The 14,900-nt window shown below is 40.7% G+C and overlaps 1 protein-coding gene across 1 annotated transcript in view; it reads left to right on the forward strand.

Annotated features, from left to right (window-relative positions):
- The first annotated feature begins 348 nt into the window (after positions 1–348).
- Positions 349–14,900, forward strand: part of LOC114571289 (rac guanine nucleotide exchange factor JJ) — a 111,613-nt gene continuing 97,061 nt past the window's right edge. The window contains exons 1-2 of the mRNA XM_028602173.1: positions 349–474; positions 1,224–1,331. Coding sequence (XP_028457974.1) covers positions 349–474; positions 1,224–1,331 — 234 coding nt within the window. The remainder of the gene's footprint in view (positions 475–1,223; positions 1,332–14,900) is intronic.

Below are 14,900 nucleotides of genomic sequence, written 5' to 3' on the forward strand. Positions count from 1 at the left end.
AGTGCAACACTGGTGGCTGGTTTTGCCAGATTGGGTGTTTTTTAAGGTCTGTTTATGGTGTGTTTTCGCCTGGAAGGCTCTATAGAAATCTGGCACCCTATTGAACTAAGTTAAACTGAGAAAGCGTGCCGTTCACAGACACCAGAATGAACCAGTTCACAGTAACGTTCATCAGGCAGTAATACGGTACGTGCAGTTCACGTTCGGCCAAAATATGTTTTCGTTCAATGAACGCGTTCAGGCACAACACTGGAAATACGAGCTTTGAGACGGCCTTCACCGAGGAGGGACAGAACAACTTCCGGTTCAGCCGAGGACCGAGGAGTTGAGGAGCATCAAATAAGGGCCATGGGATATACCCCATCGTTGTTCACTCGCTCCCCCAGCTCTCCGACAGTTGATATCACCAAGTTCACTTCAGTTTTTCAGACAATTTTAACGACACTTAAGATGGTGGCAGGGATTCCCCCGAGGGCAAGTGCATAGGGGAGATGAATGAGGGCATTTTGAACCACTATTGAAACGAAGCCTTTGCTTTCCTGGCACAGACACTCGGGACACCTCCAAACGCACCTGAGGCGCATCTCTTAATCAAGGCAGAGGATTGCGATTGGCACGAGGACACTCTCTACCACTCCTGATGCACCTCTCCTAATCAGGGGAGAGAGGTGAGATGGGAGCTACTAATATGTGTTCTGGGGTTGAGTGCATTGTTCTTATTGAAAAAGGCAGAATCAAAATTGTCAGGTAGAGAAGAAGGGAAACAGTAGAACACGTGTTAATTAGGTGTAAAAAGGTTGATGTAGAAAGGAAAGGATTGAAAGACAAAGTGGTAGAAATAGGGAGGGAATGTTGGAAATAGGAGAAAATCAAACTGAAATGAAAAGATCTAGCTAAAATGTTTACATGAAACAAGATAATGAACAGAATGAGTAGTTTTTTTTTAAAATCATTATTATTTTGCTCTCTCCATTATAATGTCAACTTAACAGGATCATGTTGTTGCATTCTCCAGATACAGTAGTTAGCGGCTGCATGCACCTAAAAAGTTGGTTTGTAGCCCGCCATTAAATAAAGAAGAGAGCAAAGGAGATTCAGATTCAGGGGAAGTGACCTAAGGTGGTGCAAGACTAGATGGTGGTCAGGAACTGCTGAGACACCCTTTGGGGGTGCAGGACGACGCGTGCAGTGAGACGTGCGAAGGACCGCGGAGCTGAACCCAGGATAAAGGAGCAGGCTGTGGGACAGCGAGGAGTAACCTACGCCTGGCCACCAGCACTGCACGGACGTACCTACCAGGTACCACCGATCCCCCTTCCCCGCATGACCAGGTAAAGACTCAGTCCCTTCTAAAAAAAAAACACTGTTTTAAAGCTTTTTTTTAAACCATCTAATACAGGGGTGTCAAACGCAACTTCACTGAGGGCCACACTGGAAAATGAGAATCACATTAAGCACCAAACAATTTTATTATAGTTTAGTTTAATATACAGTTTATTGACATTGTTTTATTTAATCGAAAAGTCAAATATGTTTGACTATATTGTTGCATGTCCCATATAGTCCTCTTACATTCAGTTTGTGTTTACATAAAGCCCCAAAAATGTCAGCAAAAACTTTCTTAGCTATCGTAGAGTTTAGCAAATCAAGCAAAACAAGGATAACATTTTTAAAAGCAGGCCACACAGCCTGAATATGCTAACTGACGAAGTTGAAGTTGGCAAATCTATCAAATTCTGCTTTGAGTGTCGCGGAATTATAGTTTGACGCACAACTAGGCGGGCCAAAATTTGTTGTGATCCCAAATTGATATGCGGGTCGGATTTGCAAGGGGCTGGATTTGGCCCGCGGGCCTTGAGTATTGACATATTTGGTCTAATAAAATAAACTGTACTTTTGTTGCTGCTTTTTTTTACCCATATGAAGACCATTTTAAAATCTAACCAAACATTTGTGGGATTTAAAGGCAAGGCAAGGCAGCTTTATTTGTATAGCACATTTCAGCAACAAGGCAATTCAAAGTGCTTTACATGAAACATGAAACATTAAAAACAGAAAACAATTAAAAACAATTTCAAAGCATTAAAACAATTAACAATTTAAGATCATTAAAAGACAAGAATAAAATGTACAGTGCAGTATAAGAATTTTAAAGAAAGAGCAGTTAAAAATAGGTTATTTAAAGAAAGGCAACATTAAAAAGATATGTCTTCAGCCTGGATTTAAAAGAACAGAGTTGCAGCGGACCTACAATTTTCTGGGAGTTTGTTCCAGATATGTGGAGCATAAAAACTGAACGCTGCTTCCCCCTGTTTAGTTCTGACTCTGGGGACAACAAGTAGACCGGTCCCAGACGACCTGAGAGGTCTGGGTGGGTCATAGTGTAGTAGCAGATCAGAAATGTATTTTGGCCCTAAACCGTTTAGTGATTTATAAACCAGTAAAAGTATTTTGAAATCAATTCTTTGAGGCACTGGAAGCCAGTGTAGAGACTTCAGTACTGGAGTGATGTGATCCACTTTCTTGGTTTTAGTGAGGACTCGAGCAGCAACGTTTTGAATCAGCTGCAACTGTCTGATTGATAAATGATGAAAGGATGAAAATGTCTACTTTGTGACATATGTACTTCATATTTGTGGTTGTGGTCGTGTATGATTAGCTAGCTACAGTGATTTAACTCTACTCCTCTATTTCATAACCCAGAAATAAGCAAGACCTTCCTCCACAGCGCTGCGGAGGAGGGCATTGACATGCTCTGGTTCATTGACATTTCTTTAAACCAATCACAATCTTCTTGGGTGGCACTAAACCCTGGACGCAGCATTGGGAAGGAACTTGTATACGTTCAAAAGTTGTTTTAGTCGTGCAACAGAAAACGATTGGACAGATAGTCTAGCTAGCTGTCTGGATTTACCCTGCAGAGATCTGAGGAGCGGTTAACCTAGTCCTCATAAAACGACCAGAGTTTAAAATGCCAACACAAAGAAAGAGGAAGGTGACGGACATCCGGCCAAAAGAGAGGGACATCTGGCGGAACCTTCAGCGGCACCGGAACAATCCCCTAAATCAGGGGTGTTCAACGTTTTTTAGGTTAAGGATTCATTCCCTGAAAAAGAGACGGAGCAGGGACCCCCAACTAATATTGCATAAAATTGTGTTGCAAATTAAACTGGGCCTACAATAACATGTAGGGCGGCCTTAAAGGTCCCATGACATGGTGCTCTTTGGATGCTTTAATATAGACCTTTGTGGTCCACTAATACTGTATCTGAAGTCTCTTTTATATAGACCTTAGTGGTCCCCTAATACTGTATCTGAAGTCTCTTTTATATAGACCTTAGTGGTCCCCTAATACTGTATCTGAAGTCTCTTTTATAGAGGCCTTAGTGGTCCCCTAATACTGTATCTGAAGTCTCTTTTATATAGACCTTAGTGGTCCCCTAATACTGTATCTGAAGTCTCTTTTATATAGACCTTAGTGGTCCCCTAATACTGTATCTGAAGTCTCTTTTATATAGACCTTAGTGGTCCCCTAATACTGTATCTGAAGTCTCTTTTATATAGACCTTAGTGGTCCCCTAATACTGTATCTGAAGTCTCTTTTTATATAGACCTTAGTGGTCCCCTACTGTATCTGAAGTCTCTTTTATATAGACCTTAGTGGTCCCCTACTGTATCTGAAGTCTCTTTTATATAGACCTTAGTGGTCCCCTACTGTATCTGAAGTCTCTTTTATATAGACCTTAGTGGTCCCCTAATAATGTATCTGAAGTCTCTTTCCCGAAATTCAGGCTTGGTGCAGAATAACAGCCGCTAGAGCCAGTCCCACAATGAGCTTTCCTTAGGATGTGCCATTACTGTGTCTGTAGCTATTGAGGAGGAGAGAGGGGGGGGCAAGTTGGAGGGTGGGGTGTGGCCTTGACCAACTGCCACTTTGCTCATTTGAAAGCCATGATGTCTCTCTCTCTCATGGGTGGGTGTCAGTACCCGATCCGTTCCACCGGCACAATCCGTTCTGCGCATGCACAAGATGTTCACGCATGCGCTGTGGTACAAGGATTTACGACACTACCCAATCTGTTCCCACACTAGCCTCCAGCTAACGTTAGTTTAGCTAATAGCTTATTCGGCGGACCGCTAGGTGATTATAGCGGTCTGCCGTTAGCCTCCACCAGGAAGCTAAGGTTAGTTTAGCTAACGGTTAATTTGGCTAACCACTAGCTGACTGTAGTGGTCTGCCATTAGCCTCCACAGTTAAGCTAACGTTAGTTTAGCTAACAGCTAATTCGGCTAACCACTAGCTGAGACAGCATGTAAACTTTAAAGGACCCTCAAAATAAAGGTTGAAAATAAACGTTAACATATATAACAACTGTTACATCAGTTCTACTTTACTTGTGCTCATTTAAAATACAATCATTCAATACTTGTCTTTATTGTTATTACTGTAAAGTCTTAATTTAGCTGTAGCCTGCTTTTCCCATTATGTTTGACTTAACTTTATTTTTAATCAAGCTGTCGGCTAGCGGTTAGCCGAATTAGCTGTTAGCTATCCCGGTGGATGCTAGCGTGGAACAGATCGGGCAGGTCGTAAAAGAGTATTATCATCTGTGCATATGTCATGGCATACGTGAACATCTTGCACATGTGCAGAACGGATCGTGCCGGTGGAACGGATCGGGTACTGACAGTGGGCCAAAACTTCTGGGCGGGCAAAGCAGAGAAAGGGGAGGTAACCTTGCTCCTTATGACCTCATAAGGAGAAGATTCCAGATCGGCCCATCTGAGCTTTCATTTTGTCAAAGGCAGAGCAGGATACCCAGGGCTCGGTTTACACCTATCACCATTTCTAGCCACTGGGGGACCATAGGCAGGCTGGGGGAACGCATATTAATGTTAAAAAACCTCAAGTGAAATTTTCATGCCATGGGACCTTTTAAGCCTTTACACGTATCTTTTTTTTTGGTGCATACAATACTAAGGTATTAAAATATATCCAATATACATATTCATATATTTATACATCATGTTTGTATGTTAAACATACATGTAGCACAGTGAATCCTTAAGTTTAACTGCGGATGGCTATGTCATCAATGTTGTGTGTATAAAATAAAATCACAAATAGGCCGATTTGTCTTTGCTATCAATATGTTGGTGGCCCCTCTGCAGTAACGCTGAGGACCCCCTAAGGGTCCCTGACCCCCTGTTGAAGATCCCTGCCGTAAATGAAACGTCGTCGATCTAGACTGGAACAACAGCAGAAGAGACTTTTGTTGAGTTGAAACATTCCTCCCCAACCAGGGCCGTACACGCCCTAGAAGGAAGCACTGCCTTAAGACAGTCATGCTCTGCTATTGTTAGCTGGCTTTACAGTGAAATAATCTACCCAGAGGTGGATTCACAGTATGTCAGACACCTGTGTATACACACCATTGTGTCTCTGGTAGCACCTGCTGAAACCACAAAAATGTGCCTATAGGTTTGCTTTAGCGGTGCTGGTAGGCATATTTTATCACTTTGGACAGGGCTAGGCGAGCTGTTTCCCCATGCTTTCAGTCTTTATGCTAAGCTAGGCTATACCATGTGCATACAAGATGACCGTTTCAGAGTACAAAGTTTAAAAAAACAACAATTCTGTCAGAACTTTGGGGCTACATAACGCATTGATCATCGGTGTAAATGCTTGTCTATATGTATCAACCCTGTGATGGACTGAAAACTTGCCCAGGGTGTATCACTGAATGCAATTCACCAAATGCATGCTGGGATGGATTGCAGGTCTTTTGTGACACTGAACGGGATAAGCATATTTCAAACTGTGCAAATTAATTAAGACCCTTACATCTGTTTCAATGGATGCATATTAGCTGGGGATTTACACAGATTTGAAATAACTGCAGTGAAAGTCTTCATCTTCTTCCATCCATCTTCTTTTTCATTATCAATCTCCTTCAATTTTGCAACATCTACATAGCACAGTTAAACCTGGACTTTATACAGCTTTTCTGTTGCTCTGGGGATTTCTGTTAACCTCAGAGTGAAACGAAGTCCTTGTTTCTCACCACCCTGCTGTAACATGCCTGGACAGGTTACACATCACATCATTTTTTTTGTTTGGAGGATCTGGTTCTTCAGTTGAAGGGATTGCCTCCTGATCTGATGATGCCTCTGCAGTAACCTGTGCCATTCAGTTTAGGATGACTTCATTTTGACTCATCAAGGTAGTTTCATCTCTCTCTCTGCCTGCAGGCTACAGGGAGTGACGTCAGTTTAACAATATTTATATGATCCATTTTTATGAGCTGAGGGGTATTGCACAAAACCAGGATAAGGGATTAAGCCGGGATATTCAGGTTATCCTGGATGAATTTAGCTTTGACTTGGTTGCACAAAAGCAGGTTGAATTAAACCCAGCCAAGTAACCATGGCGATTTATTCTTTGCAGCTAGCCTGGTCCAGAGCAGGCTAACAGGCAGGCTAAGATTAATCCTGGAGTCTGATGTGTTAAATCAGCTGACACTCTGATCCGAAATAAACGAGTTTTAACAGTTATTCCGTTGTCTTCTGAATGTGTTCTGCTTCATTTTATTAACATGCATTACTTGTCACTATTGCTGTCACGAGTTTGATTTAAATCCTACTACTGCAGTTGTTGAGATGGTAATGGTAAAAAGTGGGACGAGGAAATGGGCTTTTCCTCAGCTGCTGTCCCCGTGAAATGTGCCCCTGCCCATGCAACGCGGGGAGAGGCGGGGGGATCCTCCCACACCGTGCAGCGGACTCTAAAAGGGGACTTTTAGCGTGAATAACGACAACAATGGCACCTGATCAAGCGTCCTTTTTTACCAAATGGGAGTGAGAATGTGGTGGAATGTCACAAAGCTTCTTAATAATTTTATTTTGGGGCTGTCATTGTCATCTTGGGTGTGAGAAAAAAAAACATGAATAATAACAGGCTACATTGTTTTACAGATATGCTTACAGTGTGTATTGAAGTCACTTCTTTTTCTAGTTTTTGTCCAGTCAAGCTTGTTCTGTATGAACATTAATTGTAGAAGGATATTTAGAATTAGACATAGCTTATGGAGATCTGTGCATATGGTTGTGAAACATATTGTCGCATTATGAATAAGCTTTGAAATTAAAGCCTAGTCCTTATAAATTTCCCAGGAACAAGAATTATTTTTTATTTATTTATATAGTGCTTTACAGGCTACTCAAAGACACTTTACACTAAAACCAGCACATTTAGCACATAAAAACAGATACAGCAATAAAACCAACACATAAAACAAGCATATTAAAGCAATTAAAACGTGGAGTGACTAATAGGCCTAGATTTTTTTTTAAATCCATACGTATTCAGTCGGTCCGCTATTGTCTGTCGGGCTTTTTTTCCGTTTGATAACAGCCGTATTTCCCTTTTTGCATATTATATGTTTTACCTCCTCGTAAATTTCCATTAGAAGCTGCTGCTCAGCGGGTGAAACATATGCTGCACACGTCTTTTCCATTTCTGTATCAGTAAATCTGTGATCGATACCGTGGTCTATTTAAGAAATCCGTGAACGTGCACTTATCCCAGCTATGTACACCTGGCTTGACATAGCTTCACCTACTTATCCTGGCTCGGCAAACGTGCAACCGATTAAGCCGCGATGAGTGGATCACACTAAGTCAAGCTGCGCTTTTTTCATTTATCCTGGATTTCTTTATTCTACTTTTGTGCAATAGGCCCCTGGTGTCACTTCCACAAACCAGATGTCAGTCTTGCAGTTGCCATCACCTCCAAGTAAGACTTTTTTTTTTTTTTTTTTTTTTCTCCGCTGATGATCGAATGTCTAAGTCTACAGAAGACGATCAAATCCACTTAAAAACCCTTAAGTCCGGAACATGCAGGACACGTATGACGCATGTCGATAACCACACCTTTTTTGTTTCCTATGTAAACCAATGCACCACCAGCGGTTTGGCACATGATAACACTCAAATGTGTCGACACAAGCAGAAATTATTTTCAGATATACTCCCAGATCCTGACTGTTGTAACTTCATCCAATACAAATCTTAAAAAAAAAAACAGGTTATTACTCATAACACTTACTTGTGTTGAAATATTATTTTATTGTTTATTTTCTTGCTTCATCTTGTTTTAGTTTTTGTTATTTCTTTTCTTTTCTCGTTCTATATTGCTGCTGGGCACTGGAAGTTACCAACCGTAATTTGGATTTATGCCTACAATGACAAAGTGTCTTATCTTTGGATGAGGCCCTGGCTCCAGAAGTATTTTAATCTAGTTCTAGTATCTAGTATATTTTTAGCTGATAGTGGCAGAAGCTTTCTGTTTCATTGCTTTGGGATCTTATTGCAGCTTTTTGATATATTTCTATGCAGATGACTCGCAGATCTATCTAAGTTAGTGTCTTATCCATTAATCACATGTCCCCCACATGTTCTCGGTCCTCCTGCATTAAATCCCATAGAAATCTATATGTAATCTTTGACAGCAAGCTTAATTTTGACCATCATGCAAAGTCTCTTGTTCAATCTTGCTTCCTGCACCTTCGCAACATTTAAAAAATATTTATCATTTTCATCTGCCATGAAGATTACTGCAACTTGCTATATTCCTGTCTGAGTCTGTACAATCTATCCAAGCTTTTACTGGTCAAGAATGCCACAGGTTGCTATGAAGAAGAAGCCAGTCAGACATAAGAATCAGAGATGTTGCAAATTCAAAATCCTTAATCATTGCAGTTGGGAATAAACCATGTTCCTCAATTCATAAAAAATGTATCCAGAATCTTAAAGTGAACTGATTTAAAATTGATCAATGTTTTATGCGGTTCATCTGTTTTATTGATGATTTAACCAGAGTTCCATGTCCATCCTAGCCATGAGGATTTGTCAGTCACCTAATGAGTATGAGAAAATGAACAAGACTTTTACTTCTGGAACCAGGGATGCCTGAAATAACCCTTCCCACTTCACTACTCTCTTGTCTGGTGATCGCATATCTTCTTCTGTGATGCTGACGAGGAGAAATGTATCATTGAGGTATCACAATACCGGAAGTGAACTGAAGGTGCCAGGAACCTATTGTTTTTGAAAAGGTTATTTTTCACATTTTTGATGGACTTGGGATAATAGAAAATTCAAGAACCTGTTAGACCTGTTTTTTGACTACTTGGGTTTGATGTATTCATTTTCATTTTATAATCACGTGTTTAAGGGCTTTAGGATGCATAAAAACGTTCTCTCAAAACTTAGAACACATTTTGATGACTTTTTAATATACTCAAACTCACGTTTGCTCAAGTTGCTCCAATATTCACAAAATTTGGTACCCACATTACGCTCATTTTCATATTTCCAAGTTACTTTCATTAGATCTGCCCAACCATTCGACCATTATGCAGTTTTTTCTTCAACTCCTCCGAAGGGGTTTATCGGATTAGTTTCATATGATGCTACATTTTAGTTACCAAACCAACCAAGTTGGCAGCTTGCTAGCTATGATTGGTTAAGGTTACGTTAAAAGACATGGTTTAGGTTAGGTTAAATATATGTATTATAAATATAATCCTATATGATATGTAATATAAAACATATGTATTCACCTCAATGTTGCATTGTAGAATGGTTCAAATAACCGTCCGTGTGTTGGCGCTTGTGCAGTACACGAGTTACGTTTGGAAACCACATTCGGTACCTACAATCTAGCACCTATCCTTTTGCACGGAGCCTGCGAATGTTGAACAGCCATGTTTCACCAGTAGTCCAGAACAGCTCTAGAGAGGCCCTTGCACATTTTTGTTACCTGAAGGCCACCGTAGGTTCTACTACTGTACATGCTTGGAAAGGGAGGGGTGAGGTGAAGGGTACGGAGTATGTTGCAGCCCCAACCTCTCCACTAGATGCCACCTAATCCTGCACATACTTTGATTTTATAAGGATCCCCATTAGCTGATGCAGAACCTCAGCTACTCTTCCTGTGGTCCTTTCACTTGGTTTTGAGGGATTTCAAGTCCTTATTACTTGAGAGCTAGAAGTGTACATTTTTTACTAAGGCAGGGCACACCCCTTCTGTTTTTAAAGAGGAAAATCCCAATAAATCCCTAAGGGTGGAAGTCTGACCTCGTCTCACTTATAAACACTGATCAGAGCTCTGCTGCTTTTCATCTGACAGATGTTTTTTTTTTTTTTTTCCAGGAATGTTGGAACATTTTTTAAACCTGTTCAGTCAGAGATTAATTGTTTTACCCGGTTGGTTTACATAGTTTGCTGCCAAAAGTCATCAGGTGTGGCTGGTGGATAACTGTTGTCATCACAGATCATCTTTCCATCATTTTTTTGGTTGTCTTGATATTGTTTGGGCTAAATGTATGTTATCAGCCATATAAAACATTACATTTCCGGAATTACATCATTTTGACAATAACACAAGTGTGCTCTTTTGTAAAAAAATGCCCATTATTAAATTTCAAACTCAAAATGCTTAATAAAATCTTGATCTCGGGCGAATCAGAGAAAGCTCTTATTATGTTCAGTGGCAATGTTTTCAAATGATTTATTCCTACAATAACTGCACAGGACAACTGCATTACGGTTAAATGTTAGGAAAATAACTATTTAACGCTAAAACAAAAAGACACGACCCACATGAGGCTTCTGGTGATCTGGCGCAAGGACACTCCAGCAGCAGTTTACTAGCCTATGTGAGTAGTAAAGCTATATGGATGGCACTGTTAGTCATTTGGTCTGTCCACCACTGAAATATTTATCTATTAGATGGATTGCCATGAAATGTACTACAGACATTCTTGTCGCCTTCAGGATGAACTGTAATCACTTTGCTGATCTATTCAATTGTTTTATCTAGCACCATCATCAGGTCAACATTTTCACATGTCCAATACTTACCCATGACCAAACACCTACAAAATTAACAATATTCCCATCAGCCTCAACTGTACTTGTGTTTAGTGCTAACATGCCTAAACTGATATGATGATCTTGATAAAAATGATTATTGATTAGATGACCTGCTAAGTTGACGTTTAAAGTTAAGGGAAACCAGCTTTGCATTAAGTGTCCATGATATGTGCGATATGGCAGATTAGGCACACATGCATGTATGAGTTGCTTTGGAATCGGCACTGACAAATGACCTGGGTTATTGTCCCAGTTATATTTGTTATTTAGATGTAAGGACTACAGTTTAAGTTCTGTTTATAGAATGTTACTGTAAAGGGATAGTTCAGATTTTTTTAATCTTATGAGCTACTGATCCATTGTTCTGTCCTCTGCCTGGAATCATGTGAAGTTATGCCACCTATTGGACTTTTCTATGCAGGGCTACGTTCAGCCCCGACAAAACATATAAAAAAAGTTGGATTAAACTGAAATGGGCGTTGAACACTCTGTGTGCGCAAGCACTCTGGCTTTTTATTACTAAGTTAACCTACACGTCTCTGCTGATTGGGTATCACCTGTGACACAGCCAATAAACGAGAGACGCACCCACTGATTATAGGGCGTTTTTCCCTCTCCACTGTTGCACCAAATGCTTGCTCGTGGAAATGGTTGATTCTTTGTAAATTGAGAGAGAGTGTGGTATAGACAAACTCTATCTGTGAAGTAAAAGTGTCTAAAGTGTCTTGAGCTAACTCTTGTTATGATTTGATACTATAAATAAAATTTGAATTGAAATTGAATATCTCAAAGCCGTTGCACACCGTTCCGAGGAAACCGTAGCAAACCGGTGCACGCGGTTTTGAGATTGAACGTGCCCCAGGTGTGTTACACACAGGAAGCAGGAAACAGGAAGTAGGAAATAGAGTTTGAGGTTTATAAAGTTTTTTTTTTTTTTTTTTTTTTTTTTTTTTTTAGTTTTTAAAAGCCTCCCATCCTCATGCTTCTGTTTGCCAGCAATGCACCAGCACCAGAAGCAATCGCTTTCCAACCTCAGCTGTAATGCTTAAGAAAGCAATGGCTGTTTACAATTGTATAGAAGCCTGTGTTGAAGGGTGTTTGTGACAGGTGATGCCTAACACTATTGTTTTTGGGAATGTTTAGTTGAGCACATGCAGTTAAGCACTTGAATGTTGCTGTGTAGATAACACACAGTGTATCCGACGTGAAGGGACACTGAGCGGCTCAGCTAGTGTTACATGATCAACATGCTTAGGCTCAGAGCCTAAGCATGTTGTTTTTACATCATGCCATTTACATTTCAATGTACCAGAGAATTGGGTTATTGCTCTGCATGTATTTGTTCGTAGCCTCGATCATTGTAATGCTAGCAGATTAGCTCCATACATGATTGTGTAAAACGCTGTAATTTCCAGAGGCGTCAAAAGTATTCACATTCATTACTCAAGCAGAAGTGCAGATACTAGGGTTTGAAAAGACTTCTGTAGAAGTTGAAGTTTCAACTCAAGCTTTTTACTCAAGTCAAAGTGTAAAAGTACTGGTTTCAAAACTACTTAAAGTATAAAAGTAAAAGTAATGTAAGGGGGAAAAAATGCCATTAAGGACAAAAGCTTAGCCCGCCCCACAGGGGCCTAATAGTGCACTACCCCACCTCCACAAAAAACATTTTTCTAAAGGCCATAATGACTAATGTTAAATTAAAATCATACCTGCAAACTCAGAAGGGCTGAAAAAGGTGACACATCTCTGAGTCTGTGTTTTTCAGACAAAGGCAGCAACAGTCAGTGTTAGAATCCTCTCCAGTGAAATACAGACACACTTTTACACCGTTTAGCTGTCAGCATTTTAACCGTGTTTACTCCAGCTGCTAGGTAACAGTAGGCTAACGTTACCTGCTGTCGAGTGTAGTGTTGACTAGCTAACGGTAGGCTAACGTTACCTGCTGTCGAGTGTAGTGTTAACTAGCGTCCCGTGCGGCGATGTTTCAGATCCCTCTAACATCCGTTTTCGGAGCATCAGAGAGAAGCGCAGGCATTTAAGTGGCACCTAAATAAGGCACCGCGTTGTTGTCCGGTAGATAACGGTCGTTAAGGCACCTGTGCCGTATTAGCACCGGGTCTGTGCAGGTGCGATGGATCACGTACAAATCAATAGGGTGTCGGAATGGTATATGTTTATACTTCTCATCCAACCACAATCAAATTCACTCTATCCGGATGGCGCGATTTATCTGGATAGGTTTTCTTTTTTTTGTGTGTTTTTTAACGATGACAAGCCGGAATGAAAACAAGCCGAACTGAAATAGGAGTAACGAGGCTATTTTTAAAATGTAAGGAGTAGAAGTAAAAAGTCTGCTGTAAAATAATTACTCCAGTAAAGTATAGATACCCAAAATTTCTACTTAAGTAAGGTAACAAAGTATTTGTACTTCGTTACTTGACACCTCTGGTAATTTCTTTCACTTCTTTTCAATGAGATCAATGTGTTGCCAACATGAAAGACATTGAAGGTCAAGAGCTCAGACGCTAACTTCCTGATTCACATGTCATTATTGAATGGAGTTTGGCTGGCTCTCAATCTACGTACCATAGACCTTTTTCATGTTGACATGTCATAGTAGGAAAAGCACAGGCGTATTCGAAACCATTACTGATGGCTGCATTCCACTTAGGAGAGGCCCTGGTATTGTGCATGCTGACTCACTGAAATGGCTTACTGGGACCCTTGATGGAACTGAGCCATCGTTAAAGGTTATCAATTACAGCTGTGCTTTTCCTACTATGACAAGTCAAAATGTCTGCCGTGAAAAAGGTCCATTATCCATAAACCCGTAGGGAGGACATTTACATCCGTAATCATACCCCTTTCACACTGATGGCTCAACCAGGGTTATACCCAGGTCGACTGCCGATCTGAATGGGGTAACCCTCCTCAATCTACCGGATCCGGGTCGACTAGGGTCAATTTCTAGTGTGAATTGGCCACGACCAGGGTCACTAACAGACGGGGCGGGACACAGTACTAAGAGACTGGGGCGGGACAAATTATATGATTGGTGGGAAATGACAGTGGGGCACACCACCGCACACTTTGATTATAACAACACAGAACAAGCATGATGCAGAGCGCTATGCGGAGCGCTAGCTGAGTTTTTCAGGCAAAACTGCCTCCAAAATCCCAGCATGAGAACGTCAACATATGAAAATAAGTTTAGTTAAATTCTCTCTGCACCGCCGACACATACGCGTCTGCAGACTGGAGTTCAGTGCAGATGCTGCGTAGCGCGAATCTTTTTTTTTTTTTTTTTGTCTATTTTAAAATGAGTTGTGAAGACAACAGCAAAGCCCAACTTTACTTTTAATGGAATCAAACAATGACAAATGTTTTCTCTTTGTCCTAAAATAGTCAAGAATGGATACTAGAGTAACCTACTTTTTTGTCCAGCTGCTGCAATAAATATGCAGAGGAAGAGAAATCAGAACGTAATCACTGCGAAACAATCAAATAAGCTTTATTTCTCTCTCTCTCTCTCTCTCTCTCTCTCTCTCTCTCTCTCTCTCTCTCTCTCTCTCTCTCTCTCTCGCCACTGTACAATGACCATTTGAAGTAGCTACAAAACATTAGTTCTGCTGGTATGGACTGGAGTATGTGATGTTAGCTGTTCACTGACTATGACGTGAAAGCCCCAACCATTTCTATGCATTGTTCCCGGGTTGACCCTGGTCATCTCTGAATTGTTGTGATGATATCCCTTTAAGTGTACGCTATATTTAGAATATTTTCAGCGCTTCACTATGCCGTCAGACAGCCCTTTCCTACAGGGAACTCAAGCTGTTACCCATGCTTTCTTCAGAGCCACAAAACTCCTTTGACAAAAACTGTAACTTTACTTTGCAGAACACAGGACATACTGGTCTACCGCTGCCTCCATTGGTTAGTTTGCTTGTGTTATTGTGTAAAAA

This window comes from Perca flavescens, chromosome 16 (genome assembly GCF_004354835.1).
Source record: "Perca flavescens isolate YP-PL-M2 chromosome 16, PFLA_1.0, whole genome shotgun sequence".
NCBI lineage: Eukaryota > Metazoa > Chordata > Actinopteri > Perciformes > Percidae > Perca > Perca flavescens.